The sequence below is a fragment of the Peromyscus californicus genome, unplaced genomic scaffold (genome assembly GCF_007827085.1).
Source record: "Peromyscus californicus insignis strain IS unplaced genomic scaffold, ASM782708v3 Scaffold_16__1_contigs__length_79575227, whole genome shotgun sequence".
NCBI lineage: Eukaryota > Metazoa > Chordata > Mammalia > Rodentia > Cricetidae > Peromyscus > Peromyscus californicus.
In genome coordinates, this window is record NW_026294458.1 from 71,543,336 (window position 1) to 71,561,509 (window position 18,174).

Sequence of the window (18,174 nt, forward strand, 5' to 3'; positions counted from 1 at the left end):
GCACTCACAGTTGGAAACAAAAACTGGGGTACACAAAAAGGGCTGAGAAGGAAGAAGCAAGGTAAAGGGCAGGGAAAATTCTGGATGGGAGTGAGTTTTTCCAGTCAGCTGTCCCCAGGGTCTTGAGGTGACCTGCATTGTACCTCAGAGCAAAACACTACAGTTCATGGATGCAGTCGAAACTAGTGTCCTGGGGCCGCTCAGATCGTTGCAAACTTGGACCCAAAGCGCACGTTGTACTTCCAGACCCCGCACCAGGAGTACAGGGCTTCCTGCCCACCAGGGTTGCTCTTTTAACTCAGTTCTGTTCCAAGGAGCCATACCCTTCCCTGTAGAGAATTTGTCAGAACTCCTGGGGCCCTGTCGCTGGAACTTCGTGGAGAACCCCGGAATTCATTTACTGAAGGAGACAGATCAGGAAGGGTTCCCCTTCAGACTGAGGTCAGGCCTTCTTTTCCTACATCGAGTTTTCATCCCCACCATGTGAGAAGCTCACCGGCTGCTAGCGAGGCCTCCCGTTGGGGTTCACTTGACCCAGCTCTGTCTAGGGATTTGATCACATTTGAGGGCTGAGCGGGAATGTTATGGGAGCTCAACAATGGAGCCGAGGCTGGGCTTGCTGGCTGCCTGTTTTCGACAGAGCCTGAGGGCAGGGGAGAAAAAAGCCAGAGGAACTGGGAGATCCAGGAGGGAGGGATGCTTGGTAGGCCTTGGGATCAGGGAAGATGATATGGGCACAACTCAGCAGAGCCAGCTGGGTAGTTGTCTAGGTGACTGGGACATCTCCAGTCACATCATGTCACTTCCCTTCTTGAAGCCTTCGGAGGCTCCACGCCATGTGACCACCTATGCAGAAGTTGGGTGCTATTTGCTTGGGCCCCATGTCTTGGCCTCACACCCAACTGAAGCCCAGCCTTCTTCTTGCTTTGTGCCCACTCTCCTGGGCCTTGGGGTTTGTTTATCATGCTGCCCGCCAGAGTTGTGCCTACTCTGTTACTCCTTCCTGGATCTTTTCCCTCAGTGCCCATGTATCTTCAGATCTGGAGGCTTGGCCAGCTCCTCATGGACCCTAGGCATTTCCTGACATCTGCCACTAGGTCCCCATTCTCTCTAAGGCAGCTCCCGTATAGTGGCCTACGTACAGGGCTGGTCTCAACACTTTCTCATTTGTTTAAGGGGATCAGCCAGTAAACAAATGACTCTCCCAATGTGGTCCATGAGTTCCACCAGAGCAAGGACCATGTTAACCTCCAAGGAGCCTGCATGGTCCTTGGCATGGTGGAAGTACCGTGTAATATCAGTAAATATTTGCTAAGTGAACAAATGAAAGAATGAAATGGTCCTTGTCCTAGGCCAGAAAACGGATTGAACTGAGGCAGCTGAAGAGGGTAGAGCGTTCCAAGTTCCAGCTCTTAGTTCAGTGCCCACAGCATCACGGGCAAGAGGCCTTGTTGCCAGATAGTTGGAAAAGGCCTCTCACTACCACGTGCACTGAGACTTGCCACCCTGCTGGAGTCTGGAACATGCAGAATTCACTTCTCGGTTTGCATTCGATAAAAAAAAAAAAAAAAAAAAGATGCCTGGTGCCCCGAGCGTCCTCTGTGCCTCGTTGCCTGGGCTCTGTCTTCTTGTCCTCTCTCTCACACCCCGCCTTCTGCCACTATGTCTCTAAGTGCCAGAACCCTGATGGGAAAGAGCCCCATCTCTCATTCCGATTCCCTTTCTCTGACGGTTATTTCCACTTGGCCCGAAAGCCCACGGCGGACGTTTTAAACATTTGCTGAAATATTGAACAGTTAGGATTTAAATAGGAGCACTAATGGGCAAGCTGCAGTTCAGTTTCCTATGATCCATTTGTTTCTCCAGCGTGCGGTGTTACTTCTGCTAATTGAATTACAGGCTGTGACGAGATTGCTCAACTTGTCTCGGTGGGAACCTAGGGAGTGGGGTGGGGCTGGGTAGAAAGAATTCTGGAAGGTCTCAGATGGCCCAGGCTTCCCTGGTGCGGCCACTTGGAGGTCCACTAGCTGGCATGAGAAGAGAGGGGACACAATGCAGGGGTGAAGGGGAGAGCATGGAATGGAGTGTAGGGTTGCATTTCATCAAGGATTTGTCTGGAGGGCCACAAGCTCCAAGGATGTCATGAAGTTGTGTCCTGTGCCCCAAGTGTGTGGGTGGCCTCCTTTACTTCCTCATTTCTCTTCTTTTCTGTACTAGAGGAGAAATAAGCTTAATTGAGTTTTCAAAACTTCCCTTTGGGGATTACAGTGCTAGAATATTAAGAATTATTCTGCCTCTTCCTGTGAAAAGAAAGAGACTATTTTGTAAATTTGGAACGTATAACCAACTGGGTGTGGTGGCACATACCTTTAATCCCAGCACTCGGGAGGCAGAGGCAGGGGGATCTCTGTGAGTTGGAGACCAGCCTGCTCTACATGTGAGTTTCAGGACAGTCAGGACGACTATGTAGAAGGACCCAGTCTCAAAAAAGGGGGAGAAGGGAACATCTCAGTTAGAAACACCAATGTGTGGTGTCCAGAGAACCTGAGGCCCACTGGGGTGGAGACAGGCTGGTCATCATTTTTAAAATGGCTATTGAAGATGACTTCAGATGGGCTAGATGTAATGGAGCATGCTTTTAATTACAGCACTCAGGAGGTAGTGGCCTGTAGAGCTCTGTGAGTTCAAGGCTCACAGTGAGAACCTATCTTGAAAAAATGTGGTGCAGTGCCATTTTTGTTGAAATCTCCTAAAAAATAATGTTGATTTGTAAAATGTAGGCTAGAAGCAAGAGATCTTTCCAGACAAGACCTTGGTCACGGAGCAAAGGGAACTGGCTTCTTCTGACCTGGCTGTTGTAACAAATATCACTCAGGGCCGAAATCTACTGTCTCTCAGTTCTAGAGGTCCAGGTGACTTAGGCTGGTTCTTCCCGAGGGACAGCAGAGGGAACCTGTTCCAAGCCTTCGTCTAGGCTTCTGATGGCTGCTGCTGAGCGTCCCTTTTTGGCTTCCTTCTCATGCCATCTTAGGTGCATTCCTGTGTCCAGACTCCCCTCTTGTAATGACACCAGTCACATTGCAGAAGGGTCGTCCTGATCACCTCATTTTAATTCAACTATCACTATGAAGACCTGACTCCAAACAGGGTTATATTCCATGGTTCCAGAGGTTTAAACTCCAACATAGAGAGTTTGAGATATTGCTAACCTATTGGGACTGTAAGTTTAAAGGTGAATATTCAGACGTGCAGCGTATGACTTACTTAAACATCTATATGACTTGGGCTGGAGAGATGGCTCAGCAGTTACTGTTCTGGCCAAGGACCCTGGTGCTGTTTCCCGCACCGGTGTGGAGCCACACAACAGCCTGTAACCCCAGTTTCAGAGTATCTGAAGCTATCTTCTGTCCTCTATGAGCACTTGCATATATATGGTGCACGCACGCACGCACGCACGCACGCACGCACGCACGCACACACAAAGTATGGCCAAGGAGCTATTTGCAATTGATACCTGCTGTCAAAGGGAAAATCCATTTTCTCCAATGGAGTATTACTGGGTATATTTGTCACATTCTAGGGCAGGGTTGGCCAACACAAAATAAACAGCATGTTTTTTTGTAAGCTGCTATTATTATTATTATTATTATTATTATTATTATTGTTTCGTTTGGGCCTTTTTTGTCTTATGGTTTTGTTTTAGATTTTTGTTTTTGTTGTTTGCTGTTTTTGTTTTGTTGTTTTTGCGAGAAAGATGGAAAGAACATAAAGTCAGGAGGATCTGGGAGAAACTGGGAGAGAGGGAAGCAGGATCAGACTATATCACATAGATTTTTTTTTTTAAATAAAAAGTAAAACATGGAGTCGGGTCAAGTGGTTTGCGCTGTAGGAAATTAGAACAGTAGCTACACTGGGTACAGAGAGGTTGGGAGGAGAGCCTGAGCATGGCTCACAGGTAAAGGCACTTGCTACCCGAGGACTGGGGTTTGCTCCCCAGAACCCACATGGCGAAAGGGGAGATCCAGCCCCTACAGGATGCCCTCTGACCTCCATATGCACACCGTGGTGGGCCCTCGTACACATAATTTGTTGATTAATTAATTAAAATTAAAAGTTTTATAGAGTTTGGGTTGGGAAAAAAAATCTGCGGAGAAACTCTCAGGTGCTGATGGGGTCTAGTTCCTGATGTGGGTGCTATTTCCATGGGCGTCTTCACTGTTGGAGAAACGTGTTGAGTTGCTCGTTTGTCAGGAGCCCACACCTTCCTTCTGAATCTTAGCATTTAATAACTTCGCCTAGAAGATCTGCCCTACGTGTGGATTAGGACATCTGCTCCCTCCTTACACTGCAATTCAGGGTGGTTGTTGTTCTGTGTGTGTACACACACACACACACACACACACACACACACACACACACACACACACACACGAATATATAATTATTATATAATAGAATATATAATAATATAATATATATTGAAATAATTAATTTTCCATCAGAGGTGTAGGGGGAGGCCTGGGAGTGGGGTTTTGGGATGTAGCTTCTTGAATTGATGAAAATTGGTTTCTTCCCAGGCCTCCCTGGACACCTGGACAAAAGACTTTGAATTCCATGCTGTGCAGGTAAGAGCTTGGGGGTTTCTGATGGATTAGCCAGACTCTCCAGAGAGATACATGCTCTCTCACTTGCATACACATATGAAAACAGAAATATGGTAGAAAGATAGATTGATTATAGACAGACAGATAACCATCTTTTAAATTCTTGCGTGTGTGGTTTATGTGCATGTGTGTGTGAAACTAACTATAGAGACAGGAGAGTGCATTGGGTGTACCTCTTCTATCACTTTGTACTTCATTCTTTTGAGGCAGGGTGTCTCCCTGAGCCTATAACTGTTTTTTCAGCTAGGCTGAAAAGCCTCAGAAATCCTCTTTTTCTCAGCCCCTCAAAGTGCCAGGGTTACAGATGTGCCCAAGACCACGCCAGCTTTTCATATGAGTGCTAACATCCAAACGCAGGTCCTCGTGGTTGGGTAGCAAGCACTCTGCGGCAGCTCTCCAATTCTACCTGTTCTTCTCAGCTCACTGGGTGAGACACAGCACACTGAGGAAGGTCGCCCGCACCCGCTGATGGGGCGGTTAAAGATGCCAAACGCCCTCTACATAGTAGCATATACACTGGAGTTAACCGCACACCAGATCACGTGACCTAGCCATGCTGACCCGTGGAATGAACTGCCATGTGATCCCGAGTACCAGCCAGTGTCTGTCCTGGACCAAGCCCCGCAGCCCTCTTTTCTTACCCTGAATTGAGGTGCACAGAATCCTGTCAAGAGTTGATCAGATCCTCCTCAGATGGGTTGGTGCTTGCTGTGTGGAACTGGCTCTTTTCACTGTCTTGCATTCCTGTTTCTTCTGCATGAGACACAGCGTTTGCAGCAGCCCAGGGGTCCTGGCTCTGTGGTCTGATTTATAAATTAACTCTTTTTTTAAACTCACTCATAGATTTTGTTGTTTTGTTTTCTGCGTTTTGCCAAATCTGGCTTTCTCTAATATGAGAAGCATAAAGGAACCAATGCCAGCTGTCTAATGACATCTGGGAACACTGGCCATCCAGGGTGGGAGAGGTGGCTGGCTCTGATTCTCTAAGCAGCTGGATGAAGCTCCTTAGTTATCAGTCAAGCTCCCAGTGAGCTGAACTTGATGGAATTCACCCACCGATGGAAGATCTCCAAGTGCCCTGAGCCTCCAGGGCTCTTCCTGTGCCATAGTCACCCTCTATGTGGGAGAGAAGTCAGCTTCCCAAGGGGCAGTTCTTCCAGCCTGGGATGACAGGAGGCGCTGAGTCCCTGTCCTTGTTAAATCGGAGTGTCTGCCATTCTGAATACCACGCAGATGCAGGATGGATTTTTGCTTGTGCTGCAGAGCTGGGAAGGACCACACTTGTAGTTACAGATGGGGATGCACTTCCCTGGAGGTGACAGGAGTTGCCTGTGGTCACAGCAAGTTGCAGAGAGCCAGGGATGGAGTTCACTGCCAAGCTGCTACCATGGTGGTTGTTCTTTGGTGACTGCCTTGCCTCTAGAGAGTCAGGAAGGGAGACTCTGAAAGGGACCAGCTCTCTGGAGCTCAGGGCTTAGAAGCCGAGGACTGGGCCTTCCCCTCAGGTTGGCTGCTGGAGCAGACACACACTGTCTCTAAACGTTCAGTGGATCTGTTTCTTCCATAGAATGGTACAGGATATTAAGGAGCTTAATGCAAATCATCCTTTCTGGGCCCACGTTAAAAAAATTTGTAACTGTTTGTACGTGTCTCTAGTGGGTAGAATTGGTGGCTAGAGGTCAGGTTTCTGCTTGTGGGACTGGAACAGTGGTTCAGTGGACAAGGTGCTTTTGCTCTGTGTTGAGATCTTGGGTTCAGATCCCCTGTACCCATATCAAAGCTGGATGGGTATAGTGGTCCACCTGTAACCTCAGTACTCAGGAGACAGGGGATCCCCAAGGCTAACTAGTTAGACTAGCCAAATCATCTGTGCTCTCCAAGCTCAACAAAAGACCCTGATTCTGTAAATAAGGTAGAGCAGGATTGAGAACAACAGCTAATATCAACTGATATCTGTCTGTCTGTCTGTCTCTCTCTCTGGCTGTTTCTCTCTTTCTTTCTCTCTGTCACACACGTTCTTGACCCACCTCATGTGGCCCTCTCTGGTCTGACTTGTTATAAACTGTCCTGTGGGTTATAAGGAAAAAGTGCTAAGGGTCAAGATTGTGAATTTCCTCACTAGTCCCCTAGGCCTCATGGATGCTAGTGAACCTTGACTGAGGAGAATCAGGGAACCGGGACCCTGCCAGCTCCAGAACTGGTAGGTGGGACACATGCCCTCGGAAGGAAAAGTGTAGTCTGTCTCTCTGAAGATTATTTTCTGTTATATAAGGCATTGTTAGCATCCAGCTCCTTAGGGGATTTCCTTTAGAGAAAATAGGTTAAACAAATGAAAAGGTCTAACTGGGTGATCATCGGCACGTGTTTGAGGCAGTGGGATCAGCTGGTTAAATAAACATCTCTCCTTTAGACATCTGCACTTATACATGAACTAGCCCAAGGTTCATCCCGTTCAAGGAGTGTTCAGGGGCGACTTCTTGACAGCTCCCTGGAAATAGTTTCAATGAAATCTCTGTGGAGATGCACGTTCTGATGGTTTTCATGCTGCGGCCCAAGTCCAGCAAAGATGGCCTTAGCAGGGATTCCTGGCAGGTGCAGGCCAGCAAGCAATTCCCCCTTCTCCTCGCATATCCCTCCCTTGGTCAAGGGGAAACTTGGTCTTCCAGGCCAGCCGTGGACTCCTCTGCAGCAGACTCCCACAGCTCACACACTTCTTGCTACTAAGTTCAGTCTGCCTGGGGAGACTGGCCCCAGAGCTTTTATAACCTGATTCTTAAACTATCAAGAACCCCCAAAGGGGCTGGAAAGGAGCTACAGTAGACCCCCTCCAGCTGCAGGCAGACCTCTATGCATGGGGCTGCATAGCAGCCTGAAGGAGCCTTTGCTGGTCTTTTTATTATTATTATTCTAAAATGGGGTGAATGCAATTTGATCTTTTCTATGGAGTTTTGTTTTAAAGTGCATCTTGTGTGTGTTTCTTCCTGCTGTGGTATTAACACAGATAGAAATGGTAACTTTGCATAAGAACAGAGATTATAAAAGAAAATGAACAAAAGAAGTTCTTCCAGACTTTTCAGGAAAGACCCATCATATCCTCCTTCATGCTACTCAGAAGTGTGTGTGTGTGTGTGTGTGTGTGTGTGTGTGTGTGTGTGTGTGTGCATCTGTATGTGCTTCTCTGTGTTTGTCTGTCTGTCTGTCTCTGTGTACGTGTTTATCTGCCTGCCTGTCTGTCTCTGTGTGTGGGTTTATCTGTCTATCTCTCTGTGTGTCTGTATATGTATGTATCTGTGTGTCTGTGTCTATGTGTACATCTGTGGTGTGAGTGTGTATGCTGATGCACACGCTTGTTTCTGTGTATATCTGTCTGTCTCCGTGTGTGTTTGCTATAAAAGCTTGTTTTCTTTTGAAAAAGTAGAAAGTGGACTGTTTGTGTTTCGTGAAACAGAGGAGCAGAGAACAGTGGAAACTGGTTTTTCTCCTGCTGACCTTCCCATGGTCACCTAGAACATACCTCATAGTATCCTGGATATCTTAGTGCATTTTCTGTTGTTATAACAGAATGCCTGAGACCAGATCATTTATGAACAACAGAAGTTTATTTCGTACATTTCCAAGGACTTGAGGTCAGCATCTGGGGAGGGAGGGCCTTCTTGCTGCCTCACAACGTGATGGAAGGTTCCATGTGTTGGGTAGCACAGCTGAGAGGCAGAAGTGCAGCTGAGGTCATCCTTTTATTAGGAGTCGCCTCCTGCGTGTCACCCCAGCTGCCACCTCCTGACCCTACCCCCGGCCATGTGGAGTCAACAGTCCACAGGACTGACTTGAAGGCTTGGAGATCTGTTTTCAGCCTGTTCCTGGGGTAAATCACTGGGCCGGCCCAGGCTGTTTCCTCATCACGGCTCCCTGTGCCCTTTAATGGCAGTGGCAGCTGTGGAAGGAGCCTGTAGGAGCTGGGCAGGCCTCTCCATCTATCTCACGTCCCCTCACTGGCTAAGGGTTAGATCTTCCAGAAGCTACAGCCCGTGGCAGTGGCCCTGGAGACCAGCACCCCACTTCCCGTTTCTCCACTATTGTTCTTTCCCGTCAGTGACCCTGGCATAATGAGCTCTCTACGACGGTGCTGGGCATCCTTGGTGGGTAGGGTACTTTGTAGAAGTGCAAAGCGATGCTTCCTCACAAAGCCTTTCAGCACATAAATGAAAAATTGATGAGCTCCCTCGAACTGCAAGTCCTCTTCAACTTGAAGGCAAAAAAACGTGGAAAGCTGCCTTTTCCCCTCAGCCGGGCGAGGTCAGGGATGCCTCGCCTGTGTTTAGCGGTAAACATCAGTACAGTCGTCAGGGCCAGAGAAATGATTCCTCCCTCTGCAGCTGCTTTGTGGCCTCACTGTTCCCAGAAACTTGAACTCAATTAATTTTAATTCAGTTCAGTTTCCACTGACCCTTTCTCCCTCCAAATAGCTGCTTATAATGCTGCTTCTACGGACCTGGCTTGACGCCAGAGGCTGTGGGGTTGAAGACACATCAAACAGTCATGTCCACGCCCATTAGCAGGATTATGATCTGATTCTATAAAGAGGAAATCTACAGCTAAAAAAAAATGGCAGCATACCTACGAGGTTTAGATCCATGTGCAGATGCTCCCATGCTTAGACGAGAGAAAAGGTTACAGACCTAATATGACTTCTCAGGGCTCTATGGAGTTTAGACTAAACACACTGGGTCTGAGGTTAACGAAAGCAGTTCTCTCTCTGTTGGCAAAGAGTTCATTACAGTTGGGATCTGAGGGTACCACTTGATGATGGATGGATGAGTGGGTGGATGGATGGGTGGATGGGTGGATGGGTGGATGGATGGATGGGTTTGGTGTTTTTAGACAGGGTCTGTGTTGGGCTTTTCCATTGTTGTGCTATCTGCCTGAGAAAAACAACTTATAGGACAAATTATTTTGCTTCTGATTTCAGCGGTTTCAGGCCGTAGGGGTAAGGGCATAGCAGAGCTGTTTATATCATGGCAGATGGGGAACAAATGGAGCGATAGGAAGAGGCCAAGACAAAATGTAGCTGCCAATCACACACTGTCAGTGATCTCTGTCTTCATCAAGGCCCGCCTCCCTAAGTGTCACCTCTTTCCTAACATTCTGTTCAAATTTTGAAGCCATCAACAGATGCGTAGATAGGGTCAGTGCCCTCATGAGCTAAGGGCCCCAGAAATTGCCCTCATAGACACCTCCAGGAGCAGCCTTTTTAAAGCCCCTACATGTTGCTCAATCCATTCAAGTTGAAGGTCAAGATTAACTACAGCCAGGTCTCACTGTGTAGGTCAGGCTGGCCTTGAACTTGAAATCCTCCTAGATTAATCTCAGAATAATGAAATCACAGGTCTGCACCTGCATGCCCAACTAGGGCAGTACTTCAGATGCACACAGTAGTTCTTTAGAATTCTGGGTTGTTTGCGCCTTAGTTCCTTCAGATTCTTCCAGGATACCTGGTCACGTAGGGTGGCCTTGACCACTCTGGAACATGTCGACACAGGGCAGTGCAAGCGAGCTAGAGAGAATCCACATTTATTTGCTCCCAGGCAGAGGGAGCTGGCCCCCTGGAGCATGGGCTAGACCTCAGTCCCTATCCCCTCCCCTTAATCCACACGCTGCAAAGTATACAACATGTAAAAGCTGGGGTTCCCCTCTTCTATTTGGGTTACTTTTCAGAGAAGAATCCTAAAGTATATTCTTGTGGGTGTCTGAATATGTGTGTTCACTTTCGATTCGAAGGATAAAAAGCCCAAAGAACAAGAAAAGAGGGGTGATTTTCTCCATCGTCCGTTTTCCAAGAAGTTGGACAAGAGCCTGCCCTCCCACAAACAGCCCTCAGCCTCACTCATCACACAGATCCAGAACACCAAAGCCCTGCTCAAAGACCGGAAGACTTCCAAAGCAGGCTTTCCCGACAAAGGTGGGTCAGCTCATTGTGGGTGGCTGTGTAGACTCAGGACAGAGGTGATTGTGCCTTTTGGAAGGTACCATTCACACATCTAAGGCAATGGGACTTGGGAGCCAAACGGTAGGGTGTTGACCACCTGTGCAGGATTTGAGAAGACAGAGGGGGCACATAGTATAATGGAAACAGAGACTAGGGTACATAGTGTTGCAGGAGAGGGCATTAAGATGTGGCAGCAAGTCGTCAAAGTGTGCAGGACTGTGGAAGAAGAGTTGGGGTGCATAGAACAGTAGAGGCAGAAATTAGGGTAGAAAGTGTTGTTGGAGCAGAGGCTGGGGTATGTGGTACTGAGGGAGCAGAGGCTGGGGTATGTGGTACTGAGGGAACAGAGGCTGGGGTATGTGGTACTGAGGGAACAGAGGCTGGGGTGTGTGGTACTGAGGGAACAGAGGCTGGAGTGTGTGGTACTGAGGGAACAGAGGCTGGGGTGTGTGGTACTGAGGGAACAGAGGCTGGGGTGTGTGGTACTGAGGGAACAGAGGCTAGGGTGTGTGGTACTGAGGGAACAGAGGCTGGGGTATGTGGTACTGAGGGAGCAGAGGCTGGGGTATGTGGTACTGAGGGAACAGAGGCTGGGGTATGTGGTACTGAGGGAACAGAGATCAGGTAGATAATTGTGGTATAAAGAGTCTGGGGATTCATGGCATGTAAGGCAGAGATTTGGTGGCATGGTACTGTGGGACCAGATGCAAGTATATGAGGTATCACAGAAGGAGATGAGGGCACAGGACTAGATGAAGATGTGCAGGATGAGAGGTTGGTACACACCATGTTCTGGGGCCACAGTGAGTCCATGAGATTACAGGGGTCAGTGGGATAGGTAGAGAGGAGCAGGAGCAGGAGGTGGGGGGGGGGGGCAAAAGCAAGTGCTGGGCGTGGTCTTATTGGAGCTTTTCTTAGAAACGTGGCCCCATGAGGCATTCAAGCGTGACTGCTGTGTCTGGGTTCTAGAGCGATGGTAGGGTTCTCAGACCCAAGTTCAAGTCCCAGCTCTACTGTTTGCTGGGAGCCAAAGGTCTTCACTGAGTCCCTCGGTGTCATAGGCCCTGGCTGTTAGACCTACACATTGGGTCCAACGTGTCCTGGTTCAGAATCCGGGCCGTCATTGATCACTGACACCTGTGAGGCCCCTTCCAGGAGAAACACCCCCCGCGAGGGAGGCACGGAAGCTGGGGGTGTCCTAACATGGAATCCTGAGGCAGGAGCTCCCTTTAGTGTAGTCTGGTCGCAGAGGTTTTATTATTTATTTACAGAGGTTGCTGCATCTGAGGCTCGGGGAGGGGTGTGGCCGTCTGAGGTCCACTCAGGCTTGTTGCTTTGCTTAGAGAGCCTCTGGGGCAACAGCTACTATCCCTTCATTGCCCGGTGCAGCCTGTCTCGGTGCGCTAACGCCGCAGACCTCGGAGAGGAAGCCGTGCTCCTGAGCCAGCCGGAGCACTGACAATATTAGCCACTAATGAAATCTTACTTCTTTCTGCTGTCACATCTCAGGCATCTGCTGCCCGAGGAGATTTACTTCCATGTCTGAGTATTTATTTATGTGGGCAAGGGAGATTCTCAGTGCCCTGAGCTGCTCCTGAAATCACCCCCACTGGGCAGCAGCTTGCTCCTGCAGCTGGGCCATGATGAAGCCCATAAAATGTTACACAGTGAGAAGAGCCCGAGACAGAGCTTATTCTGCATGAATTTGGCTTTCTTCTGCCCACGTGTCAAGCCTCTCGGGAGGTTTTCTCTCTCTTTCCTGGTACAGTTCACAAACCTGGATTCTGGTCTGTGCCAACTCAGGATGGAAAGTCTGGGCATTGGCTGGTTGCCTTTGCCTCATATTTCTGTTTGAAGTTGACTCGGCTGTGTTGAGTTCAAAGCCACAAGGGAGGCTTGAAATAGGAGAGACATCCACAGCCCGGGTGAACCTGTAAGCTCTTGCACTAAGGGAATGAGCCAGGCTTCAAAGTCTGGATACTGTATGAGGCTGTTTACATTCCTAGAGTGGCCAAGTTCAAGGATCTGCAGGTAGGGTGGGAATTGCCCGAGTGTAGGGGACAAGTGCACCAGCATGTAAAGGCAGCATTATTTCTATAGGGTGAAATAACTGTAAAGGCAGCATTGTTTCTATAGGGTGAAATAACTGTGTAAGAGCAGCATTGTTTCTATAGGATGAAATAACTGTGTAAAGGCAGCATTGTTTCTATAGGATGAAATAACTGTAAGGCAGCATTATTTTTATAGGATGAAATAACTGTAAGGGCAGCATTGTTTCTATAGGATGAAATAACTGTAAGGCAGCATTGTTTCTGTAGGATGAAATAACTGTAAAGGCAGCATTGTTTCTATAGGGTGAAATAACTGTGTAAGAGCAGCATTATTTCTATAGGGTGAAATAACTGTAAGGGCAGCATTATTTCTATAGGATGAAATAGCTGTGTAATGGCAGCATTGTTTCTATAGGATAAAATAACTGTAAGGCAGCATTGTTTCTGTAGGATGAAATAACTGTGTAAGGCAGCATTGTTTCTGTAGGATGAAATAACTGTAAGGCAGCATTGTTTCTATAGGATGAAATAGCTGTGTAATGGCAGCATTGTTTCTATAGGATGAAATAACTAAGGCAGCATTATTTCTATAGGGTGAAATAACTGTGTAAGGCAGCATTGTTTCTATAGGATGAAATAACTGTGTAAGGCAGCATTGTTTCTATAGGATGAAATAACTGTAAGGCAGCATTGTTTCTATAGGATGAAATAGCTGTGTAATGGCAGCATTGTTTCTATAGGATGAAATAACTAAGGCAGCATTATTTCTATAGGGTGAAATAACTGTGTAATGGCAGCATTGTTTCTATAGGATGAAATAACTGTGTAAGGCAGCATTGTTTCTATAGGATGAAATAACTGTGTAAGGCAGCATTGTTTCTATAGGATGAAATAACTGTAAGGCAGCATTGTTTCTATAGGATGAAATAACTGTGTAAGGCAGCACTATTTCTATAGGATGAAATAGCTGTATAAGGCAGCATTATTTCTATAGGATGAAATAACTGTAAGGGCAGCATTGTTTCTATAGGATGAAATAACTAGGGCAGCATTGTTTCTGTAGGATGAAATAACTGTGTAAGAGCAGCATTATTTCTATGGGATGAAATAACTGTGTAAGGCAGCATTGTTTCTATAGGATGAAATAGCTGTGTATACTTTGCCAAACTATACGCAGAAAGACACTAAATTGATCAACTTTCTGTCACTTTTTTTTTTTTACCATGATGAACTTAACAAGAAAGTTGAGGGACACAAGTCCTTCTGGGGTCAGCAGTCAAGAGACCAGATGTGTGTGGGTTCAGTAAGTCAGATTCTGTGGACCTCCAAGCTTTAAAGGATGTTCTGTTGAGCAGGTAAACCTCTTTGTTCAAAGGCCTCTTGGTAGAGTCAGGAATTTTCAGTTATCAATGGTGGATGTTAGGGCTTCTGGTCCAGCCTCTTGTCTCCTATAGCCTAGAAGGACTTCTGGAGCTCCTGCTGGGACCTCGGGAGCTTTGGTTGACGCTTCCTCTAACTATCCCGGGTCATTGGTCTCATGCTTCCTCCTGCCCTGTACCAGGTTGCTATCTCAGTTAAGCTGGGGGACAGCACAGGCAGGATGGCCATGTGAGGCTCTTTCCGAATCCCTTTTCACGGTCTTGCTTTCTTGGTGTGTAGATTCCTTCGGCTGCCGCAATCTTTTCCGCAAAACCTCTGATTCCAGTTGTGTGGCTTCTTCTTCCATGGAGTTCATCCCTGTCCCACCTCCCAGGACGCCCAGGATTGTAAAGAAACTAGAGCCACACCAGCCAGGGCCAGGAAGTGCCAGCATCCTCCCCAAGGAAGAGCCGCTGCTGCTGGACATGGTACGCTCCTTTGAGTCTGTGGATCGCGAGGACCACGTAGAACTGCTGTCCCCTTCCCACCACTATAGGATCCTGAACTCACCTGTGAGCTTGGCTCGGAGGAATTCTAGTGAGAGGACACTCTCTCCGGGGCTGCTGTCTGGAAGCACCTCACCTCTCCAAACTCCACTGCATTCCACGCTGGTCTCTTTCGGTCATGAAGATAAGAGCAGCTCCCCGAAAGAGGAGGGTGTGTGTTCCCCTCCTCCGGTTCCCAGCAATGGCCTCACACAGCCTCTGGGGAGCCCCAACTGTGTGAAAAGCAGGGGAAGGTTCCCCATGATGGGCATTGGACAGATGCTGAGGAAGCGGCACCAGAGCCTGCAGCCTTCCTCCGAGAGGTCCCTGGAGGCCAGCATATCCCCGCTGCAGCCCACGGCCCCCTCCAGCCTCTCCTTTGACCTGGCTGATGGTGTAAAGGGCCAGTGTTAACACGGGATGGCAAGATTCTGGGTCTCCGTGAGGACAGCAATGGAACAGTGCTCCTCACATACATCAGGGCATGAGCAGTCAACCTCACAAGAGCATCCTTTATTCCTTCCGCACAATGTTCCAAGCTCAGATCAGCTGCAATCCACAGACTCAAAGCCCACACGCCAAGCCTCACTTAGGAACCCTATGAGATGCTGAGAACCAGGGGGGCTGGTTATAGGAGCCATCCATTCCAGTCTGAGACCCTCTTTCCTACAACCCCTCATCCAGTCCTCTCCAGTATCCCCCGGCTGGGCTCAGAGCTGAAAACCACACCCCCATCTGCGGGACCACTCGGATTTCCAGATCGGTACCTGGCCTTCCTTCCCTCCTCCGCTCCATGTGTGCCTCTCACAGACTGTTCTGTTCAGTGGCCAGTCACAGTCTCACAGGGACCATGCCACTGCAAGGACGTTCACCCAGCCTAGGGATTCCTCCCGAGGAAAGCAACCTTTTATACCCTACCTGTGAGCCCCTGTGGGAGAGCAGAATTGGTGAGGCACAGTGCCAGACCCCAGGAACCCCAGAGGAAGATGGGATAGAGCCTCAGACAAAGATGGAACCCAACTGTGAGAGCCCAGATGGAAGATGAAGACTGAAAACACTCATTCCCATGCAATGTTTTCACAAATGGTCTTTTCTGCCTTTATTTTTCCTTTTTTTTTTTGATTGAAACTTGCTAAGATTGAATGAACTTGTCCAAAGAAATCTTTCTTTATATGATGCTATTAAATTGAAGTAACTCCCTTTTTCTTTCTTTTCTTTTTTCTTTTTTTCTTTTTTCTTTGAGTCAGGGTCTCATTGAGTAGCCCAGGTTGACTTCAAACTCATCATCCTCCTGCCTCAGCTTCCAGAGTGCTGGGATTGCAAGTGTATACCCCTTTGTCTGGCTCAAAATAACAATTTTTAAGAGCCTAGGTGGCCAGATGGGAAGTACTTCGACCAAATTCATGTTTTTCTGCGAGGCTGTAGCCCAGACGGCCAGAAAGCTGGTCTGGGTGCCGATGGTAGCAGCATTAGACCCTGGTGGCCTGCATGAGGGACAGCAGCCTAGCCATCCTGTGTTTACATTGTGGCAGCAGCTGAAGACATAGAACATAGCTCCGGAAGGTTCTGGAGAAAGAGAGAAGGGATTCTTAAGGCAGAATTGAGATGCAAGAAGGAGGCATTTGCTGTATGTTCTTCTGCTGCGGTTGGAGCTTAGCTGTGCTGGGGGCTGGGAAAAGGCTTGCCCACTGGGAGCATGTTCGTGGACAATTTCGTCCCCAAAGAAAGCAGTGTCCTCCACGTTACAGTCTGCGCCTTCCCCCTCCAGGATTGAACCAAAGATGCATTTCTGGTTTTGTGACTGTGACGCCCCTTGTGTCTTTTGTGGAATCTGGTGTTGTCTGATCATGTCCAGCTGGCACTTGATGGGGGACTGGCTCTGTGTGGATCCTGGACCCTGGTACTCAGCAGGGGACTGCTCAGTCATGAGCAGCATTGTAAGGAGAGGAAGAATCGGTACAAGTTGGGTCACAGTTGGTTTAGGAGATGAGTTATGGAAGAGCCCAGAATCTTTGATCTTTGGCTATTTCAGATGTAATCAGAGACCACACCTGTAGCCGTGAAGCCAGGTTCATTGTCTTGGTCCACTGATTCTGAAGTGGGCTAATTTCATTAAAATCACGAAGCCAGCCTTTGCCAGTGGGGGATGAGACAGCGTCACCGTCTCTCATTTACCAATGGTGGCATCCTTCGGCCTCTCACCCCTCTGACTGGGCAAGAAGAGAACACACATTTGGCCAACCCTGGAAGCAAGATGTTCTAGTCTTGGCTGAACTTGGAAAGACCTGGGCTGCTTAGTCCTAGGGAGGGACTCACCCCTCCCTAGGGCCTGTTAGGAGGAGGCCAGGCTTCAGCTCAGCTTCCAGGACTTAACATTGAAAACAGACCTCTCTAAGCAGAGGGAAGAGAAGAATCATCTACAGACGCTGTATTGGCGCAATGTGTTTGAGTTTTGATGGGTGAAGAATCCCTTTTGAAAGATGACTGCCAACTGTAACCCTCTGGCTCTGCAAGTTGGTAGGATGTATACCTGTGTGCCCTGCCCCCTTTTTTGTAGCCCCTTATGTCTTTTTCTGGCTGTCTGCTCTCCTCACGTGTGTGTGTGTGTGTATGTGTGTGTGTGTGTGTGTGTGTGTTGGTGTTCACTTATGGAGAAAGTGTTTCCCATTCTTCGAACGCTTCGAGAATGGTGTCAGATGCACCCCCAGCTGCCCGTGTTGCCACTGGTAACCGACTCGGAACTCAGGTGTGTAGTGAACCCAGCGGGAGGCAAAGGGGAGCAGGAGGGGAGACGAGCTGTGTTTGGGGGTGTGCATGCACCTGACAGACAACTCTGTGAAACCAAGGGGAAGAAGAAATGTTAAATTCTTGTTTTATTATATTTATATGGAAAACTTGACTATCCTTTTGTTAGGTATGGAGTGTCGTCTGTTGGACCCATGACCATCCTTCATGAGTCTTTGCCTGTGATTTATTTCAGTCAGCCTGTGGCTACTGATGGGAAGGGCCGAACTGTCATTGTGTGAAGTCCAGGAGGAAGAGTCCATTTTAGTTGTACGGTTTGGTCATAAGTAAGGACTATATTTATGTCACCATTATTGAATATATGTACTTTTATAATGGCTGTGAAATACACTTTTTCCTCACTATGGCTGCTTCTTTATTTATTGATACATCTTAAAACATGGAGTGTGTGCTACAGAGTACCAGTGTTTACTTAAAGCTCTTGGCACAGATACCAATGGGTATGGAGAGGTGGGGGACTTGGGGGCATTTTCTATTCTAGCAGCCCCTGGTTAATTTCACCTGCAGTGAGTGTTTCCAAAGGTTGATATGACTGATGGGCTGAATGGCAGCTCAAGACGCCTCAGCATGTTTTTCACATGATGGGTCAGGATTTCCCAGGGAGAATCACAGAAGGATGGCCATGCATCTTGCTTCTGTTCTGGTCTCTGTCCTTTATTTAGGTCCCCAGTCAGGGAAAGAGGCGGATATGTGATGGGATAGGTGTACATTAGCTGTTTGGATTGTCCTGGTTGCGACACCGTTCATATAGAATGTTTTTCAGTAGG

The 18,174-nt window shown here is 48.0% G+C and overlaps 1 protein-coding gene across 1 annotated transcript in view; it reads left to right on the forward strand.

The window, feature by feature from the left end:
* Positions 1-17,751, forward strand: part of Hunk (hormonally up-regulated Neu-associated kinase) — a 117,069-nt gene extending 99,318 nt beyond the window's left edge. Inside the window, exons 9-11 of the mRNA XM_052741111.1 lie at positions 4,578-4,625; positions 10,440-10,620; positions 14,358-17,751. Of these exons, the coding sequence (XP_052597071.1) occupies positions 4,578-4,625; positions 10,440-10,620; positions 14,358-15,016 (888 nt within the window). The 3' untranslated portion in view covers positions 15,017-17,751. The remainder of the gene's footprint in view (positions 1-4,577; positions 4,626-10,439; positions 10,621-14,357) is intronic.
* The last annotated feature ends 423 nt before the right edge of the window (positions 17,752-18,174 follow it).